Source organism: Marmota monax, unplaced genomic scaffold (genome assembly GCF_021218885.2).
Source record: "Marmota monax isolate L192 unplaced genomic scaffold, Marmota_monax_Labrador192_F-V1.1 WCK01_AAM20220418_F8-fsc00131, whole genome shotgun sequence".
NCBI classification, from domain to species: Eukaryota; Metazoa; Chordata; class Mammalia; order Rodentia; family Sciuridae; genus Marmota; species Marmota monax.
In genome coordinates, this window is record NW_026693141.1 from 4235327 (window position 1) to 4250391 (window position 15065).

The following is a 15065-nucleotide window of genomic DNA, read 5'->3' on the forward strand; positions in this document are numbered from 1 at the left end:
AGAAGCATAGAATTTCCCTGAATTGAGGGAAGAAGACTAATGCTTAAGACTAATGCTTCTCAAACTTTAATGGGCACATGTATCCCCCAGGGTGGTATCAGAAACTGAGAGCAGTGGGCTGTAGCTCAGTTGGTAGGGTGCTTGCCTTGTATGTACAAGGCCCTAGGTTCAATCCCCAGGACCACCAAAAAAAAAAAAAAAAAGAGAGAGAGAGGAAAAAAAATGATAGTGGCAATTTCAGTGGAAGCCACTGTCTGTGTGTTTGTGGAGGGGTGGGGGCAGAGAGGGGTGGTGAAGGGATGGCAGATAAAATGGGTAAGGGAAAGAAGGGGACATGATATGCTTAGATTTTAGATACATATGTGCATCTGTGGTGCCTGTGGGATGCCTGAGGGGCGTGTTCAGTGACCCAGTCTCTAGGAGTCTGTAGGATTGGGAGAGGGGCCAGAGTTGGAGACATGGGCAATAAACTCATTGTGGTTGGCCTATGGGCCCGGGTGGGCTCGCCTAAGTGGCTCACCAGGGGAGAAGAGCAGGAAGTGAAGGTTAGAGACAGGGAAAACTCAAATGAGGATTCTGATTCCATAGGTCTGGGGAGGGTCTGAGGGTCAGCATTTACAAAATGCAGTCTTCCAGGTGATGTGGACGCTGCTGTGCAAGGACCACACTTTGAAAAGCAAGGTCTCAGACCACATTACAGAGTCTGGGGCAGCGCCAGGTCAGGGGTGGAAGCAGAAACAGGTGAAGTCTAGGGCCAGGTGAGACGAGGCCACATTGCTGTTCAGAAATGTCCAGCAGAACATTGTTGAGAGCAGTAGCTCTTGTCCTTCCTGACCACTGACATCAAGTGCCCTGCATGGCCCGTGCATCTGGTGCCCTTGGGGATATGCCCTAAGAACTATTTTCCACTGGACTCTGCACTCACCTATGCTGCTTCCTTCATGATCAAAGGGACTGCAGTTGCCAAATTTGCTCAAGCACTGTTCCAGTGGCCCCTGTGAAGGGCTGGGAGGCTTCCCCAGAGACTCAGACCTGTTCATGGAGCTATCTGAGCCAGATGACTTTGATCATTGTCAGATGAGCCCTTACTGTATCTCTTTTCCCTCTTAACAGATAAAGCAACTGAAGCAACAGGAAGAACACTGACTCGCCCACACTCCCACCCCAAGTCCAGGTGACAATGGCCACTCTGCAGCTCCATCTCCTTAGCAACCCTCCCACTACTTCCTGATAAGGTCACTGCACTGTCACCTGCCCATACCTACAAGGGTGGATCCCTGAATACCACATCTCAAAGCTTATGAGTCACCCAAAGACAGGAACATGCACATCTTTCCTGTCCCCAAAACTCCCATCCAGTCACTACCTACACAGGCTCGATCTTATGCTAGAGGCTGTCACTGAAGAGTCCACTAGTTGACACAGAACTTTTACCTTCAGAACAAGAATGGACCGATTTTCAAAACTGTTGCCAATGTGAATTTTGGAGACGATATTTGAATTCTCGGCTACGAAGTTATCAATCCAGCTATAGATCTGAAAGGAACGAAGTCTCAGACTGTCAGTTAACTTAAGAGAAGGGCGAACCCCAAGATGTCTCTGAATAGTCTCCTCCCCCCATCCCACCACCCTTTTCCATTGTCCACCTCTTTTGAGAGTCTAAAAGGATCCAGATTAAAAACTGGAATTGAAGATGCTCTAAGAATTAAGGACAGTCACACTTGCTGTAGCTGGCTGTCACTGTAATTATGAATTTTCTCCAAGGTGACTCTGTTTGATTCTACAAGTATGACTGGCTTCTTGCTCCTTATACCCTCAATTACCCATACCCACAGTGCCCCTGAACACCAGGACTGCTCATGGAAAGGTAGAGATCCCTGATCCCTAGCCAGAGAAAAGGGTCTGGAGGCACCCTCCACCGACCTTAGTGTTCTGCCCAGTATAGACCCTTTTACTCTGCTCTGTGCCTGCTTCGGATCATCCTATTGAACTGTAGTCCCCTCTAACTGGCTTCTGGATCCCATTTAAGCTGACTGCCCAACAGATGTTCACCTAATATCTACTCTTCACTCCCCAAGTTCACAGTTTTTCATAGACTCCAGCACCTTCATTGGTCTCTGCCTGAGTCTGGAGAATCCAAGGAGCCCAGAGGCAAGAGAGAGCCCAGAGCTGGACCCGCAGGCCTACCTCCTCCAGCGTGTGATAAGAGGAGTAGCTGAAGCTACTGGTGCTGCGCTGCAGCCGGCGCGATCTCGCCATGGCTTCTCTCTCCTCGTTCAGCAGCACCTGAGAGATGAGAGATACACTGGAGGGCAGAGAAGGTCCTTGTGCCTCTCCTGAGTCCAGCCTGGACCGGCCATACAGAAAGACAGCATCAACACAGGGAAATGAGCCACTGTGAGCGGGCACCTTGCAGCAGGTGGTGAGGAGGAGGCTGGGGACTCGGGTACCGCCATCCACCCTGCTACTTCCCAATGAGCACGGGGCAAGGTGTCTGGGGAGCTGGGTTTTAAGCCTGCCTCTGCCACCAGCTCACTGTGGAACTTGCTGGCTTTAGTTTTTCTAACCTTGAAAATTAGGACAGCAATGTATGCCTTGTTACCTTGCAGAATAAAATGTAATAATGGATAGGAAGGAGTTTTAGAAAAGATGCTCATCATCTACTCTTTCCCTTTATAAATATTTTGTTGAATCAGAACCCAAGCTGAACCCTGAGGAACCCTAGGGGGAGCAGACCCCCAACATTGACTCTACCCCCAGGAAGTAGCGTGGATGACTGGTATCCAAATCATTTGGAAAGTCGGGTATGACAAGGCCAGTCCAAATCACCACTAAAGTGTCAACGGTCTTTCATTCACCATGTTGACCGTCTCTTAAATAAACACAAGCATAGGTGAGAAAAAAATCAACATCCTGCATACCAGTTTAGAGGTGGCACTCAACCTTCATGTGGCACTTCCCACTGACCACTGGGAGGACATTCAGGTGAGTTGACTATTCACTGCTCAGATCACCTATATCATCCCGGGACACTTTTCCACCTTGGGTCACAGTGAGATGGGCAGGTGCCCTTCATCCAAACTCATACCCTTATCTTGGTACCCAGGGACTAAGTCACCCCAGGATTCAGAACTGACTGACGTGCCTATGGGAAGTGCCTGCCACAGACGGTGTTGATCACATCCTCATCAACCCAGAGGTGCCCCTGGTTTGCAGCTCTGGATCACAAATGAGTCTTGACAATGCCTAGATTTGGACCAGAGCCTTTTGGTTTACCAAGCATCTTTATTCCCATGATCTCACTTGACCAGATGCCAGGGCAGGTATTAACTCTGTATGTTTCAGAGATAAAGCAGACTGAAGAGGTGTCAAGACTTAATGGCAAAGCTAACAAGTGGCAGAGGTGAGTAAAGAATGAGCTATTCTATTTCCTAGCCTCAGGTTCCTTAGGCTAGCTAGCCAAACTAAAGGGCAACAATAACTTATATACATATGTGTGCACCTGTGTGTGTGTGTGTGTGTGTGTATGAATACAGAAAGAGAGGAGAGAGAACACAAATGGGCAAAATGTTAATAACAGCTGAAAACTGCATCACACTATTCTTACAATTAAAAAGTGTTTTGTTTTGTTTTGTTTTAATGATGAAAAATGAAGTAACCCCAAGTACAGGAAAATAAGACACTTAAAAAAAAAATCCACCAGAATATTAACAATGCCTGTTAGAAGAAGAAATTAGGATTTCAAGCAATTTGTTTTCTCTTCTCTATTTTTTTACATTTTGGCCATGTGCTTATATTAGATTAATAAGTAAGAATTATTAAATGAATAAATAATATCCAAATCCAAAGCTCTAATGGTTAATATGAGGTAACAGCAGCAAAGTCTTCACTGGGCTGAGAGACAGGGTCCCCTCCTCCCCTGCTACAGATGAGCTGCTATCCAATGACGCACTCAGCTCTGAGGGTCCTGTCCACTTGCTCATGGCTCTCTCAAGTTCAGAGATTTCAAAAGGACCTGGGAATTGGTGCCTGGAGATCATGTTACTTTATGTTTGAGCACTGACCACATGCTAGGCAACGTAATTGCTGTTTTCTATAGCTGAGCTGGCTTGTCTGGGGTTCCCAGTTGGGCAAAACTGGGATTACTGGTTAAATTAGACATGGCTGGAGGAGCTCTCAATGGCTACTCAGGAGCACCACCCTGGGAAGCTCTAACAAAGAGACTGTGTCTTCTTCCCAGAAAATCCACCCATCTCTGGGCAGGCCCACCGTGACGGATGTGTGCCCACCATTATGGACTGGTGCTACCAGCTGGGTGAGCAGCTGCAAGGGGGACAGCAGCTGGGCCAGGGCAGCCTGGTCCCCACTCTGGCCTCATGGGAATGAAGTTGTGGGGCCTGGAGGTCTAATCTCCAAGGGCCTGGTGGAGTGCATGAAGGGGTGGGTGAGGGATATGGAAGGCAGGAGAAGAAACTAGGAGGAAAGGAGCAGAGGGCCCAGTTTGCAGCCAGGAACATACACAGCTCCCAGGAGGTCATCCTTTGTTCCACAAAACAGCTTGGAGGCAAATGGAAATCGGCACCAAACTGCAAATAGCTTTCTAAACACCCTCCCAGGCTTGTGAATGGATGTGACACCCTCTTAGGAGTTGGGAATGTTCAGGTCCTGGCAGCTGGGCCCCAATTCCAGGGACATTAATCTACCCTGGCCTGAAAACTGCACAGATGTTTGCTCCCTTCCTAGGGCCCAGGGAAGGGGATGAGACAGAGGAGAGCTAAGAATGTGGCCTTACCACAGGCTCAGGATGCCTGTTAAAACCCTGTCAGACTCCTTAGGAAAAAAAGAAGAAGAAACTCAGCAGATTAGCAGTTTGCCTCCCTGGAAGCCATAACCAGACAGGGGCAGTAATACCTTGGTGTTAGCTAACTTATGACAAGGAAAGGGAGGATGGGGGCACTAGGCAAAGAACAGCACCCCCCAAGATGGGGGAGAGGAAGAGACTGAGGCAGACCGCGGTCACAGAGCTCCGACCCCAGACGTAAATGGCTGCAGCTCATGGGACCTGGTGGGGAGCTCCACACTGACTGTTCCTGACTTTCTCAATTAGGCCTGTATTTGTTACATGGCCAACATCCTGAACAGTCCACAGGCAACATACATGGGGAGGGGCTCCTGATCTGATGTTTTTAAAAGGGACCCCACAACTTCATTGATCACAAAGTTTAAACACCTCATTACTGCCGAGGAAGCCAACTGCAGGGGCAGAGTACAGGTCCCAGATCCAGGCTGCCTCAGATTAGACCCTGACACTATTGCTAACTTTGGCAAATTATTAACTTTTTGTGCCTCAGTTTCCCCTCATGAAACAAGAATCATGTTATTGCATATGTTAGCACATGCTTTAAAGTTGTTCTCATGAGGATTAGAAGGATTACTATATGTTGCTAGGCATGTAGCCAATGCCAGCAAATGCTGGCTATGATGAAGATGCCGAGGACGATAACAAAGACAATAATTATTCCTGGGGTCATGGATCGTTATAAGGCATGGCTAAGTGGGTGCATGCCTGTAATCCCAGCTACTCGGAAGACTAAAGCAGGAGGATCACAAATTTGAGGCTAGCCTCAAAAACTTAGCAAGACCCTGTCTCAAAATAAAAATAAAAATGCTGGGGTATAGCTCAGTGGTAGAGCACCCCTACATCAATCTTTAGTGCCAAAAAAAAAAAGGACTAGAAAATCTGGATTCCAGAGGAAATATGGCATCTGTCAGGTTTGGATGGCATATAGTCCCACTATTGGTCATTTGGGTGAGTTAGCACCAACAGCACAGCCTGGGTCCTCTTGTGAACCTGCCCCCTTGACATAGTCAGACTCTGATTCTCCCTCTGAGTCTTGCCCATGATTGTCCCTTCTTCCCTGCCTTCTGTAATCCTCCCTACTGTCACCCTCTCCTTTTTTAGAGTGCCACCCACCCCCACACCAACCAACAGCATTTTCCCATTTGAAACCCTTCCTTCCAGCAAACATGTTTTTGTTGATCATATCCTATGTGCTAGGCACTAAAGACATGGCAGCCAACAAAGAAAACCATCTGCCTCATAAAGCTTCCAGTCTAGCAAGGAATGCAGGACACCAATGAGATAAAGACGTCAATTATAGACAACGAGATGCAGTGTTCAATGCCAAGGAAAGGAGTGGAGCAGGGGGAGGAGATAGGGAGTTGGGAAAGGGGGTGAGAAGAAGGGGAACTTTTGAAGTAAGACTTGGTTCTTTTCTCACACCCCACATCCAATCCACCACAATTAACAGTGACTAAGTTTCTTGCCTGAGTGACTGGAAGAATGATAACATTGTTTCCTGAGCTGAGGACAGCTGTGGAGGAGCAGGTGGGGCTGGGGGTGCTTGGTTTGGACCTGAGATGCTCATGGGGCACCAAATGGACATGGTGAGCAGGGGAGTTCAGGAAGAGGCACTGGCTGAAACGTAATAAGGGAGGAGGTTGAAGGGATGTGATGCCATGATCCTGGATGAGGGAATGGAGGGGAAGTCCAAGGACAGAGCTGGAAACAGGACAACTGTGGACAAAGGAACAACCAGGGAGCCAGGACAGAGCAGTGTTCTGGAAGCCCAGAGAAGAGGCCTGATGCAGGGAACAGCTGGACCAGATATGCCTGTCGTGATGAATCCTGAGAGCTGACAACTGAGCTGAACCTAGTGTTCTGGGCGCCATTATGGGAGGCATCTTTGGTGTATAAGGGGGAACAATCCGGGTGGGGATGAGGAGGCCGGACAAGTATAAAAAGTCAACATTTCTGGAAGTTTTACCCTACGGAGAAGCAGAGAATTGGGGTGATGGCTGGAGGGGCAAGGGATGGGATCAAGAGAGGATTTTTAAAGATGGGATAAATAACTCTCCATTTGTATGCTAATGGAAATGATCCAGGAGAGAGGAGGAAATTGGTGAGGCAATATTTACACTAAATTGTATTCCCATCTAGATGGTCAGAGCATGGGTGATTTTTGTTTTCTTCTTATGCTTTTCCCCTATTTTTCAAATTATCTAACATGAATATTTATTAATTTTGTAATCAGAAAAAAGCCATTAAAATCCACAGAGCTGATTGCTCAAGTGAAGCTTTTCCATGGTGACTCATCCTAAGGAAAAAAAAAAACACCAAGGGCTGAAAGGAACGAGGAGGTGAAGAAAAATTAAATGCAAATAGAGCTCACTCGGAATCAGATAATTTCTTGCCTGGCCCACTGCAATTTCCTCACCACCCTCCTGCCTGTCAGTCTCTCCCTGGCCCTGTCCCCGACTCAACACTGTCACTGTCAGAGTGGTTTTTCTGAAATGCAAATCTGATGGTGTCAAAGCCCCTCTGAAGTCTCCCCCACCATTTTTCCGGGGGGGAAAAAATCCTGACCTCTGCACAGGGCGGAGGATGGGGTCCGGCCTCAGCCGCAATCAGGGTGGGGGCTCCCTTCTCCCCAGCCCCCCTTCCCTTCTCTTGAGCCACACAGTAATTACCGCCTTCTCAGCACCGCGACGTGCAGTGCCTCTTGTATTTGCTCCCATGGCAACCTGCTCTCACTCCAGCGCTCCCAACCACTCCATTGTAATCACCGCTTACTCCCTCCCTCCCATCCCCCACGCTCTCCAGCTCCCCTGGAAACAGTGCTGGATTTTTAAATCTCCGTATTTCCAGCACCTTGCCCAATACTCAGCACACAGTAGGCATCTCTTTGTCTCTGGGTGGAGTGAACAGGCCCACCTCATCCTTCCCAAGCAGAGCCAGGGGAAGGGGAGAATTTTCCTTCCTCAAAAATCTCCTGAGCCTCTAGCCTAAGCCTGCAGCAAGGACTTTGACGCTCCCTCTCAGCCTGGCCCTGGCCACCCAACACACCTTCTCCTTTTTCCTTTCCTCCTCACATCCATTAATTCAACTAACATTGATTGAAGCCCCAACTAAGTGGTGGTGGGGGGGAGGGGGGAAAGATGCATGCGACTGAACCCAGAGGAGTACGAGGGGAGGGGGCCAGGGAGACAAAAGACAATGTGTCAATAAGGACCCTCTGCCCAAGCCGGTCCTGAACCTGCCAACAGAGTAATTCATTCTGCAGACAATTACCGAGGGCTCACTATGTAGGGGACCCTATGCCAAGTGCTGGGGCTGAGATGATCCACAGAACAGACAGAAAAATCAGGCTTTTGTGTCATTATCTGAAATAAATCTGGTGGCCAACAACCTGAATGGTGCAAAGCCCTTGCGGTCCTGTCAGCACCTCTGAGCCGTCCTCTCCTGGATCCCTCCCCACAAATCACCATCATCACCACAAATCAACCAGCCTCTCCCCACCCCCAGCACCCTCTAAGCCACAGAGTGACCTCAAGGATGGCATTGGGAGAGTGATGCTTTGCAGAGAGTGAGTTGGTGAATGAAAATCCTGCCAGGCTGGGTAGGGTGGAGAGAGATGGGGTGAGGGGACATTTTCCTGGGAATGTAAAGCCCCAGGGGGATAGGGCTTGGGGCAGAGAAGAATACAGAGGACCAGCTCCAGAGGGGGGCAATGGGGAGACTCGGAGGTGACTCTGGGACTGTCCCTGATGTACAAAAATCAACAGAAAAATTTTCAAGCCTCTGCGTATCTGTTTGCCAAATGCCGCGGGGTTCCCAGGGCGAGGCAGAAGCAGGGAAACACGAACTTCAAAATAGAGGCATGAGCTAAAAATGGGAATTAAGTTCTATTTCTTTTGATGTGGTAGCCTCTTTTGTCTGTGCAAGTTTCCCCTATTTTGTTTGTGGGGGATTTAATTAGAGAAACATCCCACCCCCACATGTTGAGCGGGAAACAGATGTGCCTGAGGAGGGATAAAGGACTTTGAATGGACCCAAGTGCCCCAGCCCTGTGCTCGCATGGGAAAGGAATGCCGCTTAATGCGTTTATCCCTTGGCATGCGGTGTCAAGTGTGTGCGCTCTGGGAGGCTCCGTGTTCCCACACTCAGGGTCCTCGAGAAGATCCGTGCAGAACAACATGGCTGGGAATGAATGTGTGGATACAATTCCGCAGGTACGCAGTCAGTAAAACACGGGCAGAAGGGTGCAGCTCAGAGGCTTAGCGAAATCCTTGAAGACAGAACAGTTGAAATAGAATTTCCTGCAAGTTCAGAAGAGTGGCTAAAAGGTTCGGCACCAAGTGGGGTCGGGGAGTTTGAGGGCTGCCCGGGATGAGGGCTCCTTTTGCCCTATCCTAGGTCTGGCCTGCATCCATTCACCCAGAGCTGTTCCTTTGGGAGAATCCTGCCTGGGAGAGAAGCCCACACAGACAGCCCTGCACAGAGATGCAGCCGGCGGGGATGAATGGCAGGGCTCACAGTGCTCCTCTGGAGTAAAGGAATCCCCCCTGGTATTGCATGGCTAAGACACAATGAGGACAGTGGGGGACAGTCAGAAAAACAAACGAAGCCATCAGAGGCGCTTAGGAAAAGACCTAAGCTGTTTCCTGTGGTCTCCATTTTTTGCTGTTAGCTGCCAATTCTTCCCTAAGAGGACTCATCCACAGCATCCTTACCCACTATGGGAACTCCCCACCCAGGGAACTCTGTCCAAGGTTTACATTTTCCCTGAGAAATGTGCAATTTAATTCCTTCCATGGCATGTTCACAAACACGCAGATGGAGATCCGGAAGCAAAATGTCAGCTTTCAGCCTGAACGTTTTTCCTCTGTGATGGGCCCCAACCAGAAACCCATGGGGAAGGTAAGACCTTGGCCTCAGTGCCAGGGTGGGACCTCACCTGGATGTCCTTTATCATGACGCTGTAAGCAAGGCCATGAGACTCCAGATAAGCTTTGATGTCATTCAGTTCAGAGAAAGGAATTCTCATATCCACGGGGAGGCTGGGTCTGGCTGGGCCACGCCAGAAGTCCACCTTGTTCACAATGGAAATGAAAACAGGTGTGTTTGTTGCCTGTCTTTACACAATCCTGTAGGTGCCCTGAAAGCCAAATGGTTTTCTCTAATATTTCAAAGGACTCCAGTTCCATAAGGAAAACCCAGGTGACCAGAAAGACCAGAACCAATAAACAAAATCCCCACATTGCTAAGTTTCTTTCCCTACCTCCAAGCACCTCTGTATCCCAGCCTCTCTCACCCATTGCAACTTTGCTTGGATTCACAGAGCCCCACCGAATTCCTAAGCATGAGACAGTAACATGGACAAGAACCCAGGTCAGAAGAGGGAGGCCTCGTGCTCCCTACTCCTGATCCCTGGAGAAGCAGGAGAGGTTTAATCTGGAGCCCCATGTCCTACATCTGGTTTTCAATTTGTAAAATGTAGGGACTTATATAAAGTGTTATAAGTCCTCATTGAGGGGGACACTCATACAAATATAAGAGCAAGGGCTTTGGGCCACTTCCAGAACTATGATTGCTTCAACAGCCCTCAACAAAAACCCTTCTATTATAATTGACAAAGAAAATGTTTCCCATCTTGAAAACTTGTAGAGGGCAAATGTTCTCAGAAACAAATGCTCGGCCTGACGAGGATGAACCCAAATAAAATCAGGTTTGTTAAGCTAAGCCATTTCAGTCGAGAAGCAGATGTGTCCACACTTGATGCTGAATGGCATCCCACCGGGGACATCTGTGCCTCCCATGTGCCTTTAGGACATTCCGGCTGTCTTTGGGAATCTGCTCAGCAGTCGTCGTCCCCCCTCCCCCCCATCCAGGACAGAGGAAAAGAAAGCTACAGTCTTTAGGCCACCCAACCTCGTGGGCAAGTGTCCCCAACCTTTCCTGAAGAGGAGCCACATTTGATTTTTCCAGTTTTGTGATCACTGGTGGAGACCTCAGGAGGGCAGGTATGGAAGGGGGAGGAGGACAGGTAGCCTAGCTGCAAGCTGCTCAGGTGGGGGTGTTCCTGAGTCCAGGGCAGTCCTCACCTTCTGGGGCTTCAGGCCCTCCAGATCCCTGAGGAGTGAAAGCTGCTCCTCATCTTTGGCCAGAACTCGAAGAACCTGGTCTCTGGAAAACACAGAGGGGTAGAGAAGGCTACAGAGTGGCCTGCCCCCCTGGAACAGGAGAGGGGGAGGTGGAAGCCCGATATAGGTTCTGGATGGAAACCAAAGTCCTGATGTTTCTGCCTTGATCCCGTCCCAACAGGACAGCCCCTCCACCAGCACACAAACACACATTGGGACTGACACCTGGGTGCCCTGGCTCACAGTCAGCCCTTCCTCCTGCCAAGGAGCAGCCACTTACCCTGTGAAATTCATTTGGCCCCAAGCTGCTGCCAGCATAAAGCTGAAGACCAGGAGTATCTGCCTGCCAGTCCCTCCTCTGGGGACACCCAGCATGCTTCTTCCTCCAGGGAGCTTCAGGGACTTTCTTCACACCCAGGCACTGCCCAGGCCTCAGGAGAGCACAGCACCTAATGCCAGCGGCTGCGGCCCAAGAATGAGCATTAGACCCTGGGGAACCCAGCATGTGGCTCCCACATGGGGAGAGCCAGGCCGATTCCCCAGCCTCCTCTCCCTAGGCAAATCATCTCCTGGGAAGGGCAGAGAGAGAAGGAAGAAGACAAGGCCCTCAGCTTTTCCTTCCTCTCAGGGAGAAGGGAGTTTGGGGCCAGCCTCTTAGAGACCATCGAATCCGTCATGTCCAGGGAAAGAGGACAGAGAACCCGGTGCTCAGGTCCCTTCTAAAAGATATAGGGCTACTAAGCTAGTCTCTCCAATCTCAATTAACTACCTCCTCAGTCAGATGGGGTTAATAATAGGTCCCCTACCTACTCACGGGGCTTTGGGGGATATTAGATGAGACAGCCCCGGTGAAGTGGCCTGGCGAAGCCTGCGCAAGGTGATGAATTATTTCGAGGGCATTAACTCTTAGTCGCAGCCGTGTTTTGGATCCGTACTCTGGTTGCAACGGGGAGAGGGAAAGAGAAGAGAATGGAGAGGGGAGCAAAGGAAATATATATACTGCGTGAGAAGAAATTCAGTCAAGGTCCCTCGTCTCTATCTTCAGGTAGTCACCATTCTGCTAGGACAAGTAGAGCTTTTTGTGCTGAACGTGAGATCCACTGCAGTCATTATTACAGTTCTCCACGTATGGTAGAGTCTGTTTCTCAGTCCTGCCGAAGCTCCACACGATCCCCTTTATGGTCTGGGAGTCGAAGGAATAAAGCAGAGGCCGGCACACAAGGCAATCATATTGGAAGGACAAAGCAGAGATTCTGCCTGAATGGCAAATGATGAATCGAACAGAAAATCCACAGGAAAGACAGAGACAGAGAGTTGTTCCACAGAGGGCAGACAAAAGGCCACTTAACTGTCACTGGAGATTCTCAGAAGCACCCCCCTCCCCATCCATACTTTCCCAGAATGGCCAATTAACTGGCCATGTGTGCAGAGAGGGGAGGTTGTCTATTGATAGAAGGCCCTGCTCCCCACCCCTCTTGCCCTACTCCATTATTTCATGGGTCAGCTCTTCAGACGGGCCAAACTCTCCTAGAACCCTGGCTTTGGGAACTCTCCAGACAGTAACATTAGCAAAGGGTTTAAGGACCTAGAAAAGAAAGCAATTATTCTTCCCACCCAAGTAACATGCAGCTTTAGTGGCAATGGGAATAAAAGAACGTACTGGTAAAGAATAGCTCAGGGATTTGAAAGAAGAGTGGGTATGGTACTAGTCACCGAAAGCACCCAGCATCTTCTTGTTCAAAAGCATCATTTTAAGTCACTAACAATGAAACAACTATCCCTGTACTTGGTTTAGGGATGGGGGAGAGAGAGAGAAAGAGAGAGAAGCAGTTAAGAATTCTTGAGAATTCTATGGCACATGTAATGGAACTTTCTATGACAATGGAAATGTTCTACACCAACAGTATCTAAGAGCATAGCCACTAGCCACTTGACACGTGGCTAGTGTGACTGAGGAAATGAATTTTTACTTTTAATTAATTCTGGTACATTTTAAATAGCCACAGTTGGTGAATGGCTACCAGATTGGACAACAGAGTTCAATGGAAATTCACCAACCCTAAAAGCACCACGTTCAGTGGCTAAATTTGAAGCAGAGACCCACTGCTGTGCTTGACCTAGTACCTTATATTGGCTTCTAGCTCATAATTACTCACTAATCATTTATGCAATAAATGTCTACTGAACACCTACTATGTGCCAGACACTTGCTGAGGTCTGGGAGTAAAACAGAGAGTAACACAGCTCTGGCCCTTATATTTCTAATGGGGTAAGTAGACAATTAATTTAAACAGCTTACAGGCAAAGGTAAACATAGAGCTGGTATATGTGCTTATGAGAGGAAGGCATGTTATACTCTGAGGATGGGAAAGATGGACACCAGGTCAACTGGTTTATTCGAAAGGAACTTTTTTTTTTTTCTTTCAGTACTGGGGATTGGACCTAGGGCACATAACCACTGAGCTACATCCCCAGCCTTTTTTATTTTTTTATTTTCAGACAGGGTCTCACTAAGTTGCCCTGCTACTCTAAAGAAATCTTGTCAGAAGACTTACTTGTATTTCCTGCAGGTGGGCAGATGAAATACCTAAACAATCCTGTCCAAATGAAACAACTCAAATGCAGGATAAAATATAAAATAACAACTTATTAAGTTCATCACTGCTTTGGCGCAAAAATTAAGTATTTAAAGATCCCAGAAAGTTGTCAAAGCCAGGCAGACACCTGAGAGGTAAGCAAACCTTCCCCGGAGGATTCCTCAGAACACTGGCATTCTCCATCTTCCCCCTGTGAGGTGTACCACATCGAGGATTGTGTTCCCATCTGCTTCAAGTCTATTTTATAAAATTTTCCTTGAGCAAAATTCTCTGTTTTTATTTATTTGGAAATTCTTTATTTTGCTCTCATTCTTGGAAGAGTTTCAGTGGGTATAATTTCTTGGTTGATTATTGTTTTTCTCAAAACACGTTGAAAATATTATTCCACAGTCTTCTGGCTTCCATTTTTTCTATTTAATCAGTTAGTCCACTTTGGGTTTTTTAGGAGATCTTTTTCCATTTCCAGTTGCTTTGAAGATCTCTTTGCCTTTGATGTTCTAAAGTTTTATTATCATGTATTCTTCAGATACATAATATATCTAGGTACAGATTTCTTTTGTTCTCTCCAGCTTCAGGATCATTTAGTTTCATTTGGGTATTGCTCTCTTTCTCCTATTTCCAAAATTTCTCAACCATTATATTGTCTCTCTCCATTACCTTCCTCTGAAACTTTTGATTAGATAGATATCTGGCCTTCTCATGTTGTCCTCCATGACTTTGAACCATCCAGTTGTATTTCTATTTCACTGTCTCTCTGGGCTGCATTCTGGAAAATTTATTTGTATCAAATATTTGTTTCTTTTTTTTTTATTGGTTGTTTAAAACATTACAAAGCTCTTGACATATCATATTTCATACATTAGATTCAAGTGGGTTATGGTCATCAGCTGGATTTACTCTGCAATTTAATCGATCTGCTAATTTTTAAATTTCAATGGCTACAGTTCATTGATCCTGAAACTTTTTTTTTTCACTTTAACATCTCTGAAATCAGGATGTATCATACAAGCAGTGACATCTTCTAATGCTAAGTGGCAGTATTTTTGATGACACATAAAAATGATGGTCCTTCTTATAATCAATTCTGTTTTGTACTCAATACAACATGGTATTTATTTTTCATTTTTAGAAGTTCTCTTTGATTCTTGTTCAAGTCCAAAACACCCAAATCTCTTTTCTATTTTAGAATTCTTTTTTGTTTCTTTCAATTTTTAAAACAGTTATTTTATATTCCATGTCAAGCAATTTCAATACCTGAAGACCTTGTGAGTCTTTTTTTTTTTTCTGTGTATTGTTTCTGCTTGTTCTCTCTCGTGGTACATTTTTCCTTCTTCGTGCTATTTATCTGTGAGCATGTCATTTCCTTTGAATATTTATGTGTGGAAATCCTTTGAGACCTGGGTTGAGTTGAGTTCCTCCAGAGATGACTTGTATTTATTTCTCTGAGTTGCCTAAGGGTCACTGCCAACCTGGGACCACTCCAAA

The 15065-nt window shown here is 47.2% G+C and overlaps 1 protein-coding gene across 1 annotated transcript in view; it reads right to left on the reverse strand.

Moving 5' to 3' along the window:
• LOC124099875 (carboxypeptidase A5-like) overlaps positions 1-11301 on the reverse strand; it is a 17103-nt gene extending 5802 nt beyond the window's left edge. Inside the window, exons 1-5 of the mRNA XM_046455127.1 lie at positions 11264-11301; positions 10945-11026; positions 9798-9932; positions 2188-2286; positions 1435-1536 (exon numbers count right to left, since the gene is read on the reverse strand). Of these exons, the coding sequence (XP_046311083.1) occupies positions 1435-1536; positions 2188-2286; positions 9798-9932; positions 10945-11026; positions 11264-11301 (456 nt within the window). The remainder of the gene's footprint in view (positions 1-1434; positions 1537-2187; positions 2287-9797; positions 9933-10944; positions 11027-11263) is intronic.
• Positions 11302-15065: the final 3764 nt, after the last annotated feature.